The following is a 20,893-nucleotide window of genomic DNA, read 5'->3' on the forward strand; positions in this document are numbered from 1 at the left end:
TCTTTTGCATACGTGACAAACATCACTCATCACAGCGTGTTTTCCTACTGAGCTTGGATGTAACTTTAGAATCCCTCTCAACACAGTGCTCCAGGCAGCTTTGACAAACAATCAGTTGACACAAGATGAAATATATTTATTATGTCTACCCTAGGGGAAGGATTGAGTTTTAGGACCTCAAGGGAAGAAACAGCTGAAAATAAAATGTTTAAGGAAGGGGCAAGAAATGTAAACAATAAGTGGAACCAGTAGGATAAAAATTGAAAACTGCCAAGGAAATTACACTTAGATTAAAAATGTTTCCAGACTATGTGATAATCCCATCGAAGAACATGGAGCTATTCCTGCTTCCTGTGACTTTTCCTAGCTCCCCATCCAAATGCTTATCTTCCTCGTCTGAATCCCAGAGAACCATATATTATTCTGTAACCACTGCTGTACATCCGTCCTCCTTCAATCACAGATGCGCTGATGCCTGTATGGTTAATTTTAGCCCTGGTCAGTTGGGAAGCTCTTTAAGACTGTCGGTTTCCTATGGCTGCTCTGGTTCTACCAGTCTTTTGGAGAAAGGACACTAACACTCACAATCCCTGCTGAGGGCCTGGCACTTTGATTTACATTATCTGGACTGTAAGATATAACTCAGGAGTGACAGGATGTGGTGAGACTATCTTCTTAAGAGTGTCCTGACGGATGTGAGCCCAGCATAAGACTGGATTTGGAGACTTGCATCCAATCAGACATGTACGCTTCTGCCCACTTGAGTGATTTGGCCTTTCCTCTAGGCCGACTGCTGGACATTCTACATACGAAGGGGCAAAGGGGCTATGTGGTCTTCTTGGAGAGTCTGGAATTTTACTACCCAGAATTGTACAAACTGGTGACTGGAAAGGAACCCACTCGTAGATTCTCCACCATTGTGGGTAAGTGGCTTTACCATCAGCATTCGGACTGTGATGGGAGGGGTGTGTGTGTGTGTCCAGTGGTGGGACAGTTCTAAGGTTATGGATCTGTGACATCAGGACAGCACCCCAGTGGCACTTACGAACTGTCAACCACTTATTTCTGCCTGATGATGAAATGTAGGTGACAGAGGAACAAACTGAATCAAGAGCCAAGAGAAGTGGGTGTTTACTGAACATCCCCCATGAATGTTGGTGGGGTGGAACTCCCCCTACCCTCTGGATCTTGTCCTTGCCCTGCCTACCCTCCTGCCGGTATCCCATGAAGCAGAGCCCATGGTCATCTCGTCATCTTAATTTTCCTTCCTAAATATTCTTAAATCAGCCTTTTCTCCATATACACCACTATCCTAGTCAAGACCCATACAACCCTATCAGCTCTTTATATCCATTCCTGCTCTGATCCAATGAGTTCTCTACTCCTCATGTTACCCTCCGCTACTTAAAACCTTTCAGTGGCTTTCCACTGTTTCCATCTAAAGACCCCAGTGCAGCCCACAAGGACCCTACATGGTCCAGCCCCTGATGATACTCCCAGCCTCACCTTTCTGCCTCTCCCTCTCTCTCAGCTCCAGCCACTTTGGTCTTCCTTCAGTTTCTGAAATGTGCCAGGTTCCTCTTCCCTTCCCATAGGACCTTGGCAATGTTGTTCCACCTTCCTAGAATGTGTTTTCTCTCCTCAATACTTGAGCTCATCCATCAGGAGCCTTCTCTAATGCCTCTGTCCACTCAGCTGGATCTGGTCCCCCCCACCCCATTACACACTCTCATAGTCCCCTATGCCTTTACTTTGTGCGGTCCTCTCAATCTGTAGTTATATTTGTGTGTGATCACTTGCTTTTTTAATGTCTGTCTCCCTTACCAGACATAAGCTCTACCGGGACCAAGGCTGTCTTGCGCACCCTGAATCCCCGGTGCCTAATGGGTAGTAAGAGCTCAGTAAAATGTTGCTGAGTGAATGAGTGAACGAATGACACCTGCCCCACGTCTGGAACCCCCTTCTTCCCCTCCCCAGTCCTCAGGCCTGACTGGGTGCCCCCTCTCCACAGTGGAGGAGGGCCACGAGGGCCTCACGCACTTCCTGATGAACGAGGTCATCAAGCTGCAGCAGCAGATGAAGGCCAAAGACCTGCAGCGGTGTGAGCTGCTGGCCAAGTCGCGACAGCTGGAGGACGAGAAGAAGCAGCTGACGCTGACACAGGTGGAGCTGCTGACCTTCCAGGACCGGTACTACAAGATGAAGGAGGAGCGGGACAGCTACAACGACGAGCTGGTCAAGGTGAAGGACGACAACTACAGCTTGGCCATGCGCTACGCCCAGCTCAGCGAAGAGAAGAACATGGCGGTCATGCGGAGCCGAGACCTGCAACTCGAGGTGAGGGGCACGTGGCGGCGGCTGCTGGGCCAAAGTGAGTGAGGGGGACGCGAAGGCCACTGGGGCAGAGACCACCAGGCAGGCAAGGGGCAGGGTTTAACACTTGGCCAGGTGAGGGAGGAAGGAGGACACAGGAGTTCTGGGGGCCTAGATCCACTGTGCGCATGCCAACCCAGTGAGGCTTGGCGCCGCAGTTTAGCGCCCAGAGCCACTGCGCATGTGTGCACAGGTGCACACAGACCCAGCGAGCTTGACGTCCTGCGCAGGAGCCCTCTGGGCCATTGTGCGCATGTGCAGACTTTCGCACCTGGACCCGGTGGAGCTTCCCTCTTGCTCCGGAAGGAGGACCCACCAGGCGCCTGAACCAGAGATGCGCACATGGGCCGAGCACGTGCGCCCTGCACCCGTGCTGGGTGAGGGGCAAGATGGAGGATTCAGGGGCCTGCCCAGCTGTATGGCCCTCGGGAAAATCAGCGAGGAGGTGGGCACAGCACCTGGCCCGTGGATTCATGAGATCCTTGAGGCCAGGACTCTGCCCTTCACAGCTGTATCCACAAAGCTTAACATGACACAGTGGAATAGTCACTTATCAATGAACAATCCAGTAGCCAAATGATAGACGTCACTAATGAGTTTACCTGCAAAAGAGAGATGGAGAAGGGAATTGGCTTAACTCGTTCATTCCTTTTATTGTGCACTGCCTTGCACCAGGCTCTTTTCCAGGGATACGTAACTCAAAACCAAAGCCCTGCTGTCATGGAGCTCACATTCTAACAAGAAAAAAAATGCATCAATAGCTGGTAGTAATAAGCGCTATTAAGAAGAGGGAGAAAAGAGTTTAGGGATAGTGCGTGAGGGGTGCTGTTTTAAATAGGATGGTCAGGCAGCGTTCCTGAGAAGCAGACACAGGAGCAGAGATCTGAGGAAAGGGAGGAGCCAGCCATGCAAGTCTCAGGGGAAGAGCAAAGAGCGAGTGCAAAGGCCCCAGGTAGGGGCCATGCTCGGTGTTCTTCAGAAACAGCAGGAGAGCCAGTGGGGCTGGAGCCACATGAGCAAGCGGGAGATGGCCAGGGTCCAGATCCTGGGGGCTTGGTAAGAACTTTGGAATTTATTCCAGTAGTGATGGAAGCCACTGAGGGATTGAGAGCTGCGAGTGACAACTGATGTATATCTAGAAGGATCACTCTGGCTGCTGGGTGGAAAATAGACTCTCAGAATATTTATTAAGCACCTGCCATGTGTAAGGCACGGTGCTAAGCACTGTGGGGGACATAGGCATAAATAACCTGATTTGTGCTCAGGTCACTCACAATTTAGTTGAACCAGACAGATCAGTAAACAGTCCACTAGAAATCAGGTGAATTGAGTCAGTGGCATAGCAGGCAAAGAGCAGAAGCTTTTAAATCCTTTGGATTTGAGTTCAAATCTGACTTCTGGCTTCTGGCTTTACCACTTAGTTAGTTCTTGGCCTCAGTTTCCTCATTTGTAAATGCCAATTACATGGAAATGAACATAATACTACGCCCTAGGATTGCTGAGATACTGAAATATGTCTTTGGCAAGATGGCTGACCTAGTAAGCACCCACTTTGTGTCCACTTGGATGGGACTGGGGATCTAGACCCAGAACAGGTCACTTGGGTTCATCTTCCAAGACTCTGAGGAGGATTTTTTTTTTTTTTTTCTTTGCGTGACCAGGAAGCAAGGTTTCTGTGCTGTCTCATCTAAGATTTGGAGGTGTTAACCTGTGGCGGAGCTTTAAAACTTTCTCTCCTAGAACTTTCTCCTGTTTTATGTTTTTCTGGCCATATAGTAACAGTGAGAAACCATGTCTAGAACTTGAAAGAACGTCTGGCCAGCTGAGTCCTAGGCCATTTCTCAGGCCCAGGCTGCTTCCCTGCATTCCTCTTTGTTCCTTCCCTCAGACCACAGGCGTCCAGCCGAGGTCCCTTGCTTGCTAAAGCCACCACCCTCTACCTGCCAGATTTCTTGAGATGTTCCCCCCATAAGCCTAGAATTGAAAAAGGACACTCACCCATTTGGTGCCCTCTTCCTTGCAGACCTTGAAAACAATCTTCTTATTCTAGATGTTTTGCCAAGGCTGATCAGTTTGGGGAAGCAGACAGGCTAAGTCACAGAGGTTTAAGAAGCTGCTTCCTGGGTGAAGCTCAGCACAACTGGAGAAGTTGTCCCATTTCCAAGGGTAGTAACTGCCTTCTCCTCCAGGAAGCCACTCTTTCTTACACACTAAGTCTGGGCAGGTCCTTTAGGCCAGAGATCCTGTCAATGGCAGCAATGCCATTTGTTCAACTAAAATCTTGTGTGAAACACAAGAGGCCCAAACATGTGCATGCAGAGCTACTCTGGGGTGTGAAGTTGAGGTGGGGCCCGGATCTCCCCCCTCCCCATCTCTTTGCTCCCTTCGATAACACGAGGGTTCTTCGGGGAATCTTGACTTCTGAGGCTCAGAGTTTGAAACCCATCCTAAAAGACCTTTAAAATGGATAACATACCTCAGGGAAACACCAGGTTGGGTACCTTTTATCCTAGTCTGTAATCTGTTCCACCCCACAAAAATTGCCTGAGGGAGTCTTCCAGGGGACATAACTGCTTTAGAACTATTCTAAGTTAATGGATCAGGACCTCTCCCTCAGCAAGGAGGGGGTGGTTTGTTTCACTGGAAGAGGTTTCTTTGAGGCCTTCTCTGTCGCCAACTGGAGGAAGGAGAGAGGGGGGCAGCGCACGGGTCATGCTGGAAGTCCAGTAGCATCTGGGAGGCACTGCCTTTTCTGAACGTTTCCTGCCAACTGCGTTCTGCCCTCGGCACCCTGTGGGTGTTTCAGATCGACCAGCTCAAGCATCGATTGAATAAGATGGAGGAGGAATGCAAGCTGGAGAGGAACCAGTCGCTGAAACTAAAGAACGACATCGAGAACCGGCCCAAGAGGGAGCAAGTTCTGGAGCTGGAGCGGGAGAATGAGATGCTGAAGACCAAGACCCAGGAGCTGCAGTCCATCATCCAGGTGAGGGCCCGCGCGGCACGGTGGGCGGGAGGGAGGACGGGAGCCGGGGACGGACGTGCCTGCCTGGCCGCGAGTCCCAAAGCCACCACCTGCTGACCGCAGGACCACAGAGAATTCATGTCGTCCTTGGGCACCTTAGTCCCTCCGCTGTCAGCGGGGGTGACCACACCACCCACTTCTCAGAGACACGACGTTATGTGAGATAAAACTTGTGACGGTGTTCCCTTGGCTGAATCACTCCGTGAAAATCACCACTCGCACAAAATCACTGCCCTGGGTGCTGTGAGAAAAGTACATCCGAGAAATCTTCTTGCCTTAAAGATTCCAAGAAACTCAACTCTCAGCTCTGTGTGATTTGTTAAATCTTCAAGAGCCTCCCCACTTTTGCCATCACAGAATCATCTGTGGGTACAGAGGAGTAATATCCCAAAATACACCTGCAGGGAAAGAAAAAAGGCACCCGCCCCTTCCCACAGAATGATTCCCCCCGGCCCCCAGGATTGGCTGCCTGGCGTGGAAGGCTCAGGTTCAGAGCAGAGGACGAGTCCCGGTTTAGTCGGAGAGATTAACTGATATTTCAGGGGAGGCATCCGAAGACAGATCAGCCCTCTTTTTGTCGTCACCTGTGCGGTGTGTGGAGAAGTAGCAGCTGTTCCTCTGAGCTCTGATAAGAGCTGGGGCAGAACAATAGGCATCGGGTTATTTCTGAGCAGAAGTGGGTTTTATGCTTCTTTCCAGGTGATAAAATTCATAAATAATAAGCTGCTTAAGGACCCCAAGAGACAGCGACTCTTGCCTCTCTCTGCTTCCCTGGCACAAAACCGTCTGCTTGCTCAGTGTGTCGCTGGCGATTTTGTCTGCCGCCTTCCCGGGCCCCATGCTCCCTGCCCTTCCCCTGCCCCCAGCACCGTTAAACGTTCCCCCCTTCCGCACCCGCCACCCGCCCAGGCCGGGAAGCGCAGCCTGCCAGACTCGGACAAGGCCATCCTGGACATCCTAGAGCATGACCGCAAGGAGGCCCTGGAGGACCGACAGGAGCTCGTCAACAAGATCTACAACCTGCAGGAGGAGGTCCGCCAGGCGGAGGAGCTGAGGGACAAGGTGGGACCCCCATGGGCGGTCGGGGCAGCACCCACCCAGCTGGCACCCTCGGGCCGGGAGCCCCTGTGCACTGATGTGTGTTAGTGGAACCTGCAGAGCCCACGCTCTCTTCCAGGGACCAGGTCTGACCCCTGGTGTAAATTCCCGGTGCGTCAGCACCTGCAGTTACTTGTGAATTACTAAGCGTCAGCACGGCACCTGTCTTGCCCCCTGACTGAAGGCCACAGGAGGGCACACGTGGCGTCCGCCCTGTCTCCCGCTCAGTCCCTGGCACATAGTAGGTCCACAGCAAATCTCCGTTGATGGACTGGCCTTTTACCTTGGTCCCTCCTGGTCAGAGAGCTGACTCTCAGAAGGTCAGGCCCTGTGGGGAGGGGCCGGCCGGCTCTGGGAAGACGCAGCTGGAAAATGGCTCTCGGCCCCGATGTGCTGACGGCCTGACGCGTGTGTTGATTTCTCCCTGTGCTCGCAGTACCTGGAGGAGAGGGAGGACCTGGAGCTGAAGTGCTCGACGCTGGGGAAGGACTGCGAGATGTACAAGCACCGCATGAACACCGTCATGCTGCAGCTGGAGGAGGTGGAGCGGGAGCGGGACCAGGTATGGGCCTGCCCCGGGGCCGCTGTGCCGCAGGCCCGCGGGCTCCGAGCCGTGGGGTCCAGCAGGATGTTGTGTCCAGGGCAGTGTCCTTAACTCTGCCGGAATCACGCGTGAATCCATCTTTCCTGCTTCCGTTCCCAGAATGAGTTCTATCCCAGTTCATTTGACTAGCCTGGGGGCCTGAGCTGGACCCCAGTGGCCTGGGCTTTAGAGTGAGAGGGCCAGGTCCAGACCCTGTCACCCTTCAGACGCGTGGCTGCGGGCAAGCTGCCACTCCCTGGAAGCCTCATCTGTGAAATGGGAATAATGATAATAATAGTAGCGCCACTCGCTAGGGCGGAGGGTGGGCTCCAAGAGACACAGCCGGGGCTGCACAGACGGGGGCTGTGGCGTGTTGCTAAGGATGGTATCGGCTGAAACGCCCAAGGGTCAGGGTCCAGAAAAGGGCCGGAGGCCTTGTGGCTGAGCCGGGGGCTGGGGGGCGGGCGTCTGGGCCTGACTTGGGAGTGTCGGGGCGAAGAGCCAAGCGGCCTCCTCCTCCGCCTCCTCCCGGGCAGGCCTTCCATTCCCGGGACGAGGCGCAGACCCAGTACTCCCAGTGCTTAATCGAAAAGGACAAGTACAGGAAACAGATCCGCGAGCTGGAGGAGAGGAACGACGAGATGAGGATCGAGATGGTCCGGCGGGAAGCCTGCATCGTGAACCTGGAGAGCAAGCTCCGGCGCCTCTCCAAGGACAGTGGCAGCCTCGAGCAGGTGGGGCTGGCCGGGCGCGTGGGCCCCCGCGAGGAAGCGCACCCTTCCCTCCCACGCCCAGCACAGCCGTGCCCCTGAACCATCGTGTGTCTGGGTCGTGATGAGTAGAAGCCGCTCATTTTGAAGCTAGGAGAGGCGGGACAAAACCCTGGCCTGGCCGCTTGCTGGCCGGGTGACCTCGGGCAAGTCACTTCCGCGGCCGTTAGCCTGCCGCTGGGTTTCCTTAAACCCCTCTGGACGGTCATCGGGTGTAAGATGCCCCACTTCCATTAAAGTCAGTAGGGTCGGTAAGGAAACCGTCATTTATCTCGATATGAAGTTCAGGCACGTGTCACAGCAGGGCCCCAGGCGCTCCAAAGTGAACGATGCCATGGTGAAGGCAGATGGTGGTATCACTCTCGTAGCTGTGGGCTTGGGTGCCGTTGTCTGCAGGTACTGTGCTAAGTGCCTTCTGTGCCACGGGACTGCCCGCCAGGACAGTAAGATCGCTGTCTTCCTTTGCCAAGGGTAGAATCCAGAAACAAGCAGCTGAGTAACTTGCCTGAGGGCATCGCTGGTCAGAGACCTGGGGAAACCAGGATAAGACCCACCCTCCCAGCCCCTCGCCCAGAGGACTCAGATCTAGTGCTGGACGCAGATCCAGGAGCGTGACATTTCAGCGCAAATGTTGTAAATTACGCGTCGAAGGGGTGCTGTAGGCGCCCAAGGGAGGAGGCCTCCATTCTGTCAGGGTTCCGGGAGAGACTCCCTGCAGGAGAAGCCAGCCTCGGGACCTCCATTTGGAGTGCTGTCCCCGGACTTCACCTGGCCAAGTTCTGACCCCCCTTCTGGGGTTGGCTGAAGTGTCAACTTCCTCAGCTAGGCGTTCACTGGTTCCTAATGGAAACCAGGAGCCTCTGTGTCATGCCCTCAACTTTTGAGCGTTTCCCACAGTTTGTAATTACGCAGAAGCTCCGTGTAGGCCCCTCTGTTTGTCCAACACGTAGCATCGTGCCAGGCACAGAGTGGACCCTCGGGGAACATCTGCTGAATTTATGAACGAAAGCTGTGACGGCACCTGGCTAGGTGAGGAAAGATGGGGCTGTATTCCAGCCCACGGGGACACCACAAGCAAAGGCCTGGAGGTGTGACACCCGTGGCATGCCGTCGGGAGGCCGCGGTTGGCAGGTCCTCATCCATGGAGTGGGAGGCGGGGCCGGCAGGAGGTTGCTGGAGCGGGTAGCAGGAGGGAGCAGAGTGGGCCTGTCGGCTAAGGAGCTGGGTCGTGAGTTATTCTTGGACGTGAAGGATTTTGTGCGGGGAGGTAAGGCCAAAAGCTTTGGGTTTGGAGGCAATGTAGCATGAGGGCGTAACGTGGCTTTGAGGGGATCAACCAGAAGTGACTGAATACTCGTGCACCTCAGCTTCAGATAATGGCTATAAATCACTTAGGACAGTACTTGGCACTGTGTTTATCGTTATCCAGTCATTCAGCAACATTTCTTTTATCTGTAGCTTAGGCATAGGGCTAGAAATTGTGGATCTGATGGTGGTGTATCAGATAAGGGGCCAAGACCATCTGGGAGGCAGTCCCTCTACTACTGTAAAGAACACAGTACGAGGGTCTGCGCCAGGGCCCCGGCGGGAGGGAGATGGGGGCGGGGGTCTTGTGAGGAGGAGAGTGGAGCTAGAATGATAGGTCTTGGCATCGAAGTGGACGTGGGGGTCAGGAAAGAGGAGGAGGCCATCCTGAGCTTCAAGCTCGGGTGCCCGAGGGAGTGATGGCTCCATCAGAGCTTGTTTCTGCGCGTGGCAGCTGCTCCTCCGCGCTCCGTCACGGACACGGCCTCTCCTTGTCTCCAGAGTTTGCCCAGGAACCTACCAGTGACCATCATCTCTCAGAACTTCGGGGACACCAGCCCCAGGACCAACGGTCAGGAGGCTGACGATTCTTCAACCTCAGAGGATTCGCCGGAGGACAGCCGCTACTTCCTGCCCTACCACCCGCCCAAGCGCAGGATGAACCTGAAGGGCATCCAGGTGCTTGCACGCAGCCGGGGAGGCGTCAGGGCCCTTATAGGGCCATCCTGGGGCGGGGGCGGGGACCGGGGAGCTGGGGGCCCCCTGCAGGTGGGGGAGGAGGCAGCAGGGCCTCACGTGGTCCTGGGGCGGGTCTCAGACCCCTGATGTGACTTGACCGCCGTCAGCCCTCTGAACGGAAGCCGTGCCAGCTTGTGCTTTTTGCTTGTTTGTTTTGGCTAATTCTTTCATCTCTTACGGATGTAGTACAAGTTAAGAGAGAGGAGAGAGAATGACATAAGCGTTATCTCCAAATTCATTTGTTTATTCAACGAATAGGTATTGAGTGCCTATCGCGTGTTTACTGACGTCAGTGGCTTGCGATGGAGCTGGAGTTACAGCACTTATCCTATCTGCTTTGCTCTGTCCCTAGTGCACTCCATCAGCCGAGGAATGAATGAATGTGAGTGAGTGAATGAGACGGTCTCACACGCGCGGCCTGGCAGTGCCTCTGCTGTCCCCGCCCTCGCACACAGGGAGTGGGAAGGCCTAGGGCAGCACCTCGGAGGCCAGCCTGGAACCGCCAGCACCTAGTGCCAGGGGTGGCCGGGGCCGCTGCCCGGAAGTCTCATCCTTTCCTGAAAATTCCCCTGTGCCGTGTAGCCAGTTCTGCTCAGCTTCACAGTACCACCCCACCTCCACTCTCGGCCCTTGTACCATCCGAGCCACGTGGCACCGCCTCCCGTGGGGCGAGCGTGTCTGTACTAGCAGCTGCCTGCACTGGGCCAGGGGAGCCGCGGCCGTGGAGACGGGCATCCTGTGCCCTCCGTGGTTCCTGCAGCCACGTGACGAGGGCGGCGTGGGCTCGCCTCAGTTTCTTTCTTTCCTTAGCGCCGGTGACGTGTGTCTCAGGCCTTGTTTGATTCGTGTCCTCTGTCTCCTTTCTTCCCCTCGCCTCCCTTTCAGCTGCAGAGAGCCAAATCCCCCATCAGCCTGAAGCGAACGTCAGATTTTCAAGGTTAGTGAGACGCCCGGATCCGTCTCCTGTCTGTCACTCTGACCCTCGGTCCATCTGTTTCTCCCATCGTAGGCATCGATCCTGCAAGGTTAACCCGGGAGGGGTCTCGGGGGCCCTAGGGCGGCAGGGTGTCCAGATGGTGATTACGGTTCGCTGTCATCGGAGAGGGCGGGAGCCCTGACCACGGAAACGTCACATCTGAGGTCCTCTCCCCGTGGGTCCGTCCGGAGCCCCGATACTTGGCCTCCCTCCCAGACTTCCGGCCAGGCAGTCCCCGGCGTGGGAGACCAGTTCACCCCTAAGCCCCGGGTTCTCCGAGGAACACTGTCCTCCGAATTCCTCTCACTCAAACTCAGCACCACTCTGGAGCGACAACTGGCTAGCGAGGGTTTGCCTGGGTGAAACCGGGCACCTACTGTGTGCCAGGTGCTGGCAGGTGCACGTAGATGCTTCCAGAGCCCATGTACTCGGGCAGGGCCATTGGTGAGGAGGTGGAATGTGACTCTGGACACTCAAGAGAGCAGTTGGAAGAAGGCTGGAGAAGGATCTGTCAAGAAGGGCATGTGTAGACGGGGCCTAGAAAAGGGAGAATTGAGGCCGCTGGGCACGGCCTCCGGAAGGGTCCCCCGGGGCGGAGCAGGAAGCAGAGACACGGATGTGCAGCCTGGAAAGCGTGTGATACAGAAAGCTGTGCTGCCTCCTGGGGTCAGAGCAGGACGGCGCCGGGAACGAGCCCGCAGAGGTTGACGGCCAGGCCCGAGTTCACGGACTTCATCCCTCCAAGGAGAGCAGGGCAGCCAGGGGTCCAGATCTAGGCTGCGCCTGGTGGGGACACCGGGGGAAGGGGAGCCCTAGGGTGGGGGCCGAGCCACTTCCCTGGTGGCTAGACCAGGTGTTTTAGGGACCTTGTACAGAAGGGAGGTGTAAAGGGCCTGGGGCCTGCAGAAGTGGAGAGGGCGTTTGTGCCGAGGAGAGGGAAAGGGGTGCAGCGGAGATGGAGCTTTGCCGGCTGCCTGACGTGGGGCGCTGGGCCAGGGAGGGAACTGTGATTCGTCCCCTCGAGGGCGCCACGGACCGGGGTGCACGTGTGCGGCTGGCTGTGCACGTACACGCACACGCACGCACACGCACCAGCGCATGGGGCTGTGGATGGGGAAGCTGACCGCTCCCCTCCAGCAAGACGAGGGCCGAAAGGAGTGTGCAGAAGCCCCCAGGCAGCCTCGAAGGAGCACAGGGGCCACGGGAGGCAGCACACCCCGCCCATCAGCCCCGGTCCCCAGTCGGCCTGTTGAGTGGGGACGTTCCGGCCCCAGTTCCCGCTGTTGCGCACGGAGTGCCAGCCGGGATGCCCACCTCGGTCCTCAGGACAGGGCATCGTCCAGCCTTGACGAGGCCGCCCTGGGCCTGGGTGGGGGGAGGGACGTGGTGGTGAAAAGACCCGGCTCTTCCTCAAGCAGATGGGAGAGGAGGCCGCCCCCCCCCCGGACAGGACGGCCCCCAGGAGCGCAGTGCCTCAGGCTCTCGCTGACCCTTCCCTCCCCATTCTCCCCCGGCCCTTCCATCTGCGCCTCCTGCCCGGTTCGCCGAGGACAGGGAGGGGACACGAAGAAGATGTCATGGACGCCAGCCCCAGCTCCTCCAGGTCGCTTCCCGTCACCACCTCCTTCTCCAAGATGGTGAGCAGGGAGGGCCCTCGGCGCCGCTCCCCGTTCCGGCTCGGAGCTTGGGCCAGGCCCCCCACCCCGGCCTCGCCCGCCCCGCGGGCCCGGCCCGCTTGCTTTCCTCTCCCGGGGCTGCAGCCCAGGCCCTGCTCGACGTCTCCTGGCCTCACGATGTATTTACACCTTTTTACCGCCTCCTTTCCCAATTTAACACTCGGTGCGCGGAAGAGACGGGCCTCCGCGGGGCTGCGGCGAGTTGCACAGGCGGCTGATGACCCTGCTGCCACTTCTCAGCCCCTGGCGACTCCGGCCGCTGGAGGGGGGCAGCCGGCGGGGGCCGGAGCGGCAGAGCAAGGCCTGCCCGGCACCCACGCGCCTCCCTCCAGCCCAGCTGCGCGGAGCCGAGCAGGGTCGCCGCTGCCACTGCGGTGTCACTCCTCCTGGCCAGGCAGCAGGAGGCGTGGGATTAGAAATTCTAACCCCGAGGGGAAGCCCTGGGAAGCTGGTCAGCTCAGCTCCCAACATCAGGCCCTGGAGGAGAGAGATGTGATAAGGAATGACTCCTGTCTGAGCCCAGCTCTGGGAGGGGAAATCCCAGGCTCTCATTTCAGGCTCCTTGCCGGGAGCCAGCGGGCCTCGTCTCAGAGGGCCACCCTCCAGCAGCCGAGCTGTCTGGGGGGGCATCCGCCAGCCCCAAAGGTCTTCCTCTCGTCCAGAGCAGGTGCCCAAGGCTGGGCAGCTCTGGGGACAGAGCTCAGCCTGTGCTGGGGACCGCCTCTCGGGTTCCCACCCGCCTCCCCGCTTCCTGTTCCCGGGGCGAGCAGATGTGCACCAGGCTTGGTGGCTCCGGCCGCCCCAGGCCGAGCACGAGCCTTCTCCGGCCAAGGTCGCCACTGAGAACCGGCTTGCGGGCCCACACTGCCTGTGTAGCAGGCGGGGACGCATCTGAGTTAAATTTAGTCCGTGTGTATATAACATTTATGCCCGCGGAGGCGCAGCGTATAAATATCCAGCTCCCCATAACACATCTGTGCGTGTGTTTGAAGCAGCCCCATCGAAGCCGTTCCAGCATCATGTCAATCATGGCCGAGCCCCCAGGAAACGACTCCATCGTCAGACGCTATAAGGAAGATGCGCCTCATCGGAGGTGGGTGACAGGTGGAAGGAGGAGGTGGGACATTTTCCTGGTGCCTGTTGTGCCGCTCGACCCTGAACTAACTCGGCAGTCCTTAAGGGAAGCTTGAAATATAGGCAGGATGGTGCCCATTTTACAGATGAGGAGGCTGAGGCTCAAAGAAGGGACATGGCTTTCCCAGGGCCACCCAGCTAGCTAGCAAATGATGAAACCAACATCACTTTGCCCCCTGCTACCGAGAAATCAGGTTTCTCCATCCCATGGTTCCAGAGCTTGGCTTTTTCTGCCAAAGAGTGAGGGACCCTGCGAAGGTCCCCCTCATTCCTACTCCCTCTCCCCTTTCCTCACCCTTGGAGACCATCAGTGTCCCCAGTGTGGAAACCACAGTAGCGATATGCCTGGGCATCCAGATGTTTCCAATCAGCCGGATATTTCGCATCTTATGTTCGGAGTCAGAGGTTGGTGGTGGTTCCTAGAAGGGCCAGACCAAGCAGTGGCCGGCGGGGCTGGATCTCCAACTTGGGTCCTGCCAGCCACCTGGCTGGGGCCTCATTACTGCGTCGCAGGAACCATACAGGGACAGCTTAGAACTCTTGGAACACACATCTCACCCACGTCCAGTCCTGTCCGAGGGAGGCTCAGCTCTTTGGGCCCGTCACACGGTGCAGCCCGTCTGAGTATAAACGCTATTAAGCGCTCTGCGTCCGGGGAGAGGAATGAGTGGGAAGGAGCAGGTGGGGCTGTCGGGGACTCTGCTCACCAGGTCTTCGTGTCCGTCCTCACACCAGCTCATGTGGCCTCTGCAGGTTCCGGGGCCGCCCTGCCCTCCCAGCAAAGCACCCAGCCTCGTGCAGCCCTCCCAGGGCCCACAGCCCTCCACCCACCTGCTGACCTTCCTCCCCCGCCCATCCTGCCCTCTCAGAACCAAAGCCTCTCGGACAGCCGGAACGTTCCGGAAGCTTCACTCTCCCTTGCCCACCTGCACACACAGTCAGGAGAGCTCCCCTGTCCCCCCCTTATGTCTTGCAGCACAGTTGAAGAAGACAATGACAGCGGTGGCTTCGATGCCTTAGACCTTGACGGTAGGTTCCCAGAAGATCTGAGAGGCGCCACAGGTGTGGCGGCCACGTCGGCCACGTCCTGATCCTCCAGCAGGGCCTGCCTGGGGCGAAGCCTTGTGCACAGTAGGTCCTCAGGAAACGTGTGCAGAGTGGATTCCGAGAGGGCTGTCTGTGCACAAGGAAGCCAGGCCTCCGCCCGCTGAGCGGCTTGGGCCGGAAAGCGCCTGAGGAATCCGGCCCAAGGTGTGCAGACAGCAGGAACCATCCCGATGCTGGGTGTAGAAGCAGAGTTAGGTCCGGGTTTTTAAGAAAGCATAGCTCTCGTGATTGTAGCCAAGCACTGTGATTCAGTTCCAGTGACTCTCAGCAGCTGTTTTCAGAGATGCCATAGTTGTCCTCGTTTTGCAGATGAAGAAACAGAGTCTTAGGGAGACTAAGGAGGAGTGTGGTGGAGGAGGGACCGGAAGCAGGGAGACCTCTTGAGAAGCCAGGTGTTAATTAAGCTGTTAACCAATCTCAGCGAGACGAGTGGCAGGCCTGGGGCCGGGGCCCTGGGATGGAGATGGGGCGGCAGTTAAGGTTGGTTTTCATCCCCTGAAATTGTAGGTGTGGGGCAGGCAGGCACTGGGGAGACTGGAGGGGGTGTGGTCGCCCTGAACCCACCCCACGGGCAGAGCTGGTGTGATGGAGGGGATATTCCCTTGGCCCAGCATGTTGCCACACAGAGCCGGAAATGAAGGCTCCGTCTCCGGGGAGTAAGCATGCACGCAGCGCCCGCCAGCCACCGCCCCTCACAGCCGCGAGGCCCAGCACATGTTGAGTTCCTGCACCTCACCAGGCCCTGTTACAGCTGCATGGGACACAGAAAGCTGTGTCCCTGAGTTCTTGCTGTGGCAGAGACTGTGGTGGCATAGTTGAGAACCAGTGGGGAGGCCAATGCAGATTTGCAGACCTGAGCTGGTGCTTTTTTTTTTTTTTTTAATATTTATTTATTTATCCTTTATTTATTTTGGCCGCACTGGGTCTTAGTTGAGGCATGTGGGATCTTTTAGTTGCGGCGCGCAGACTCTTAGTTGCAGCATGTGGGATGTAGTTCCCAGACCAGGGATCAAACCTGGGCCCCCTGCATTGGGAGAGTAGGGTCTTACCCACTGGTCCACCAGGGAAGTCCCCAGACCTGAGCTTCTGACTGGATGGACGGGAGAGAGAAGAACAGGAAGGGTTCCGGCTTCTCGGGAGATGGCTCGGCGCCTTGGGATGGTGGCAGCGTCCTCGGGCCCCATGGAGCTGGCAGCATGGAGACAGGCTCAGAATCCTCCGGGTGTGGCCTGCCAGCCCCCTCGGTTCCAGGGCCCCCGCCAGCCTGCCTCCACCCCCCGCCAGCTCAGGCTGCCAGCAGATAAAATGAAAGATTAGTGGCTCTCCTTAATTGGGGACCATCAGAAGCTTTCAAGTGTTAAAGAGAGGTCGGCACCTAATCGAGGCTGGGTAATGGGAAGAACTCAAGGAGTTTGGAAAGGGGAGAGCTGGGAAGAGAATTCTGGGCAGCTGTCCAAAGCGTTTTGCAGGGTCGGGACAAATTCTCTCTGCAGAGAAGCCTTTGTTTTCAGCCCAGAGCAGGGCTTGCGGATCTCCCGTCCCAGCGGCCTGAGCTGTGCGGGGTGGGCGTCTTTCCCTGGGGGACTCGGGGTTCCGCTGAGCTGGGAGGAGAGGGGGCTTCCTTACTCCGTCCAGACGCTGCTCCTGCAGCTCCGCCCCAGACCCATAGAGGCCGGTAGATGGTGGTTAGACCTGAGGTCCCCAAATGAAAATTTGGACCCCGATTCCAAAGCAGAACAAGTGTCTGCTAATGGCGACCCCTTTCCAGATTCCCCCCCTGGAGGCGGAGGAATGACTCTGATGGAGAGGATGTCAGGACTGGACCCTGTACCCCCCAGGGTCTCCGGGACCCAGCTGACTGAGGCTGCTCCCTCATCCGCCGGGGGGGGGGCGGGGGGGAGGATTTCCCAGGAGGCAGAGAGGGAGGAGCAGGGGCTGGAGGGCCCGCCCTGACCCCCCTCGGCCATCTCAGGAAGTCCATGGGCTGCCCTCCCTCCTCCATCGACCACTCGGGGGCCTGAAGGGTCCGTTGCTCCTTTGCAGATGACAGTCACGAGCGGTACTCCTTTGGACCCCCCTCCATCCACTCCTCCTCCTCCTCCCACCAGTCTGAGGGCCTGGACGCCTATGACCTGGAGCAGGTCAACCTCATGTTTAGGAAGTTCTCTCTAGAAAGGTACCGAGGTCACGGGAAAGGGGAGGCTGGGGTGGGGGGCAGGGATGAGGGGAAGGCTGCTCACCCCTCAATCCCCTGCACAGGGGATCGTCCACATCACCCGTGTTCTAGAATCAGAGTCTGGGAATCATAGTGTCCCAAAGTCAGAAACCACTACCCCGACCCCCAGTCAGGCCCATGTAGGAAGGGGCTTGCCCGGGGCCACACAGCCTGGTAGAGGCAAGGAACGGGACTCCGATGTCGGACCGGCCCCGGGCCCCGCCGGTGACTCCCCGAAGCCCGCTGGGCTGTGCCCACGCGGCCTTCCCGGTGAGCAGCCGGGGCGCGTGTGACCTCAGTCCCACGGTGGCAGTGTCTCCCGGGGCCCCTGCTTCTCGTCTGTGCTGTGACCGCAGGAGCCGGTCGCCAGCTCTCTCCTAAGGTGCCTGCTGCTGTGACTCGCGGGGACGCCGCAGCCCGGGCCCCGCTCTCCGGGCGTCCCGGCCGGGAGTCCTAACGACAGCTGCCTAACCCCGCCTTATCTCCCGACCCAGACCCTTCCGGCCGTCTGTCACGTCCGTGGGGCACGTGCGGGGCCCCGGGCCCTCGGTGCAGCACACCACGCTGAGCGGCGACAGCCTCACGTCCCAGCTCACCCTGCTCGGGGGCAACGCGAGCGGGAGCTTCGTCCACTCGGTCAAGCCGGGCTCCCTGACCGAGAAGGCCGGCCTCCGCGAGGGCCTCCAGCTGCTGCTGGTGAGGGGCTGGGGGCCGGGGGAGGCGGCAGCTCTGATTCCTCCGCGCATCTGCGGCTGACAGCGCAGGGACCCCCACCCCGACGCCCGCGTTAAGCTGCGGATTCCCGGCCGGGAGGAGGGGCTGCCGGGGGGCGGGCCTGTCAGCTCCTCTCTGGAAGCCCCTCCCCGCGCCCTTCTCTCCACGACTCTTTGCTCGTGTTTCTAGAGCCCGTGCGCGCGCACACGTGCTCCGGGCGGCGGACTGGAGGCACGTGAGCCCCATTTCGGTGCGATGCTTTCTTCCCGCAGCGGCGCTGAGCTGGTCTTTGTTGGGGAGAGGCGCTTTTATTCCCGGCGGGGCAGTCTCACCCCTGCGGCTCCGCTCGCCTCGCCGCGGAGCCCAAGCAGGACAATGTGTCTTTGATTTCTAGCTAGAAGGCTGCATCAAAGGCGAGAAGCAGAGCGTCCCCTTGGAGACGTGCACGAAGGAGGAGGCGCACTGGACCATCCAGAGGTGCAGTGGTCCCGTCACGCTGCACTACAAGGTCAACCAGGAAGGTGAAGACCCCAGACGGGGCGGGAGGTCCCTCCCCTCGCTCAGCTGCTCAGCAGGAGGAGGGCAGTCCCAGCCCCGCCAGGAGGACTGAGGGGGCAGGTGTGGGGCGGGAAGGGCAGACGCGGGGACACACGTGGGCACACACCTGCCCCGGCATGCCTCGGGCCTCTGCCCCACTCACGGTGGAGACGGCACGTCCAGCCACAAGCGGACTGCTGGCCAATGGCCACGTCCCTGCCTGGCCAGCCCCTCCCTCGCTCTGCAAGGCTGAGGTTTGTCTTCTCTCTCGGGCTTCCCGGCCCTGACGTAGGCAGTGACTCTGGGGTGGCCGCTCCGGCACCCGCAGGCCCACTGAGCCACACCGCGGCCAGGCCGTCTGCTGCGGGACAGCCGGGGCTCACCCCCTTCTCATCTGGCCCCCCGGCAGCTTTCTCACGGTGTCTCCTCTTTCTCGGCCCAGACTCCTCGGCAGCGTCTGTCTTCTCCCAAACTCTGAGTTCTCCTTCTCACCTCTGGGTTTCTTCCTGCATGATTATCTCTGCAGCTGGATCTTATTTTTAACCACCAGGGGCTCATGAATGTTTCAACAGAGCATAAATAGCCACTCTCTCTCCAGCCGTTCCCCACTGCCGCCTGCTTGCCCGTGCCCCTTCCCGGCAGTGCCCGGTCAGTGCGGAAGATGATGATGATGCTCTGTCCCCAAACATAGGGCCCAGCCTTCTCCTCCTGCAGGCGGGCCCCTCCCCTCTGCCAGGCTGGCATCCCAAAGTCTCCGGGCGCTGCCCTGCCCTCCAGCCCCAGTGCCGTAGAGCCCAGTATGAGCAGCGCCCCCTGGCTTTGTGTAGCAGCAGCCCTGCGTCTGGAATTAAGTGGAAGAAGGGTTCCCTCTGGCAGGATCCCGTTTGTAGGGCCTTTCCTCCCCGCTGGTGGAGCGCTCAGATGGTGATTGGTGTTAACTCCGCCCAGGTGGGTGGGAAGGGCCCAACCAGGAATCCCCGTCTCTCCGTGAAAGGTGATCAGACAGGCCTGCTGGCTCAAGTCTCCCTGGCGTGTGAGGTGTGGCCTGTGAGAAATAGCATTTGAGGAGCTGTTTCTGGGCCTGGCGATTAGGACTGCTTTAGCTTCCACTGTGTTATGGCTGTCTGCATGTGGGGCTGATTTCAGGATTTATATTATGGATTTATGTCTTGGACGTTTGCTGAAAGTTACTGCATTTATTGTATTCATAGTTTTATGCCCCGCTTCCTTCCAAAAGGAGTCATAAAGTTTCACACTAAAGGGCAATGGTGTTAACTAAGGTTAAAACGTGTGCCGTGGTCCTACCACTTTGGAAAACCATTTGGCAGTATCTACTAAAGCTAAATGTATACACGATCAGTGACCTAGTAATTCCACTTCTGTGAATACATCCAAGAGAAATGAGTACATACGTCCACAAAGGTATAAGAGTGTTCATAGCAGAGGTATCCATAGTAGCCGAAAACTGGAAACGGGATAAATGTGCACACCAGGGAAAGGATAAATCAGCACCGTGTGGAATACTCTACAGCAATGAAAAAGAACACACGGGACTTTCCAGTGGTTGGGACTTCTCCTTCCAATGTGGCAGGGTGTGGGTTCGATCCCTGGTTGGGGAGCTGGGATCCCACATGCCTCGTGGCCAAGGAGCCGAAACATGAAACAGAGGCAATATTCAATGGGGACTTTGAAAACGGTCCACATCAAAAAAAAAAAAAACACACGATGCTACGTTGCAGCATTGCGGTTGAATCTCACAGGCGTGACGTTGTGCAGTGAATGCCAGGCACGTTCTGGCTGGAGAGCACGTACCGTCTGCTTCCACTTATATGAAGCGAGGCAGAGCTCACCTGTGCTGCTGGCGGTCAGCATAGAGGTTACCACTACAGGGTTCTGACATGGGCATGAGGGAAGGTTCTGAGTGGTGGTTACCCAGGTCTAGACATTTGTGAAAATCCATCGTGTGGAATGCTTAAGGATGATGGGGTTTACTGCATGTAAGTTATCTATCAATTAAAGAAAAAAATGATAAAACACAAGCACTGTGTATCGGTAGGGAGGGACATGGAGATCGCAGCAGAGGTCCTAGATTTGCTGCAACTTGGCACAGAATTTCTCTCTGAGCTTCTTGGCAGCCAAGACAAAGAGAGAAAGCCATCAGTAACTCAGCGGCTCACTCATCGGGGAGGACAGATGTTTCCCTAACCACGCCCCCGTGATGGGAGGACCGCATCACGGGGGTGTCATCCGTGGGGAGCCCAGCAGTGGAAGGCCCTTCACCGATGGCTTTTGCGTCTTCTCCTTCCACAGGGTACCGGAAGCTGCTGAAGGACATGGAGGAGGGCCTGATCACGTCGGGGGACTCCTTCTACATCCGGCTCAACCTGAACATCTCCAGCCAGCTGGACGCCTGCTCCATGTCCCTGAAGTGCGATGACGTCGTGCACGTCCGCGACACCATGTACCAGGACAAGCACGAGTGGCTGTGTGCGCGGGTCGACCCCTTCACGGACCACGACCTGGACATGGGCACCATCCCCAGCTACAGCCGGTGAGGCCGAGGGGGCCATGCAGCTCAGCAGAGGGGCTCACGGCGGGGAGCCTTTGCCTGCCGACCAGTGACCGCCCCCCATTCCCTCCTC

General features: G+C 57.7%; 1 protein-coding gene across 4 annotated transcripts in view; it reads left to right on the forward strand.

The window, feature by feature from the left end:
* Positions 1 to 20,893, forward strand: part of CARD11 (caspase recruitment domain family member 11) — a 108,832-nt gene that overhangs the window by 78,605 nt on the left and 9,334 nt on the right. For 3 of the 4 annotated variants that reach the window (XR_005016644.1, XM_036827470.1, XM_036827468.1), the window contains exons 4-18: positions 786 to 923; positions 2,012 to 2,337; positions 5,180 to 5,359; positions 6,308 to 6,460; positions 6,933 to 7,058; positions 7,616 to 7,813; positions 9,656 to 9,832; positions 10,778 to 10,829; positions 12,423 to 12,505; positions 13,537 to 13,637; positions 14,655 to 14,707; positions 16,829 to 16,961; positions 17,495 to 17,696; positions 18,109 to 18,235; positions 20,562 to 20,802. Coding sequence is in view for 3 of the 4 variants with exons in the window: in XM_036827470.1 (XP_036683365.1) it covers positions 786 to 923; positions 2,012 to 2,337; positions 5,180 to 5,359; positions 6,308 to 6,460; positions 6,933 to 7,058; positions 7,616 to 7,813; positions 9,656 to 9,832; positions 10,778 to 10,829; positions 12,423 to 12,505; positions 13,537 to 13,637; positions 14,655 to 14,707; positions 16,829 to 16,961; positions 17,495 to 17,696; positions 18,109 to 18,235; positions 20,562 to 20,802 (2,290 nt within the window). In the remaining variant the exon portion in view is untranslated. The remainder of the gene's footprint in view (positions 1 to 785; positions 924 to 2,011; positions 2,338 to 5,179; positions 5,360 to 6,307; positions 6,461 to 6,932; positions 7,059 to 7,615; positions 7,814 to 9,655; positions 9,833 to 10,777; positions 10,830 to 12,422; positions 12,506 to 13,536; positions 13,638 to 14,654; positions 14,708 to 16,828; positions 16,962 to 17,494; positions 17,697 to 18,108; positions 18,236 to 20,561; positions 20,803 to 20,893) is intronic. The other variant, XM_036827471.1, reaches the window with a different exon arrangement.

The sequence above is a fragment of the Balaenoptera musculus genome, chromosome 15 (genome assembly GCF_009873245.2).
Source record: "Balaenoptera musculus isolate JJ_BM4_2016_0621 chromosome 15, mBalMus1.pri.v3, whole genome shotgun sequence".
Lineage (NCBI taxonomy): Eukaryota > Metazoa > Chordata > Mammalia > Artiodactyla > Balaenopteridae > Balaenoptera > Balaenoptera musculus.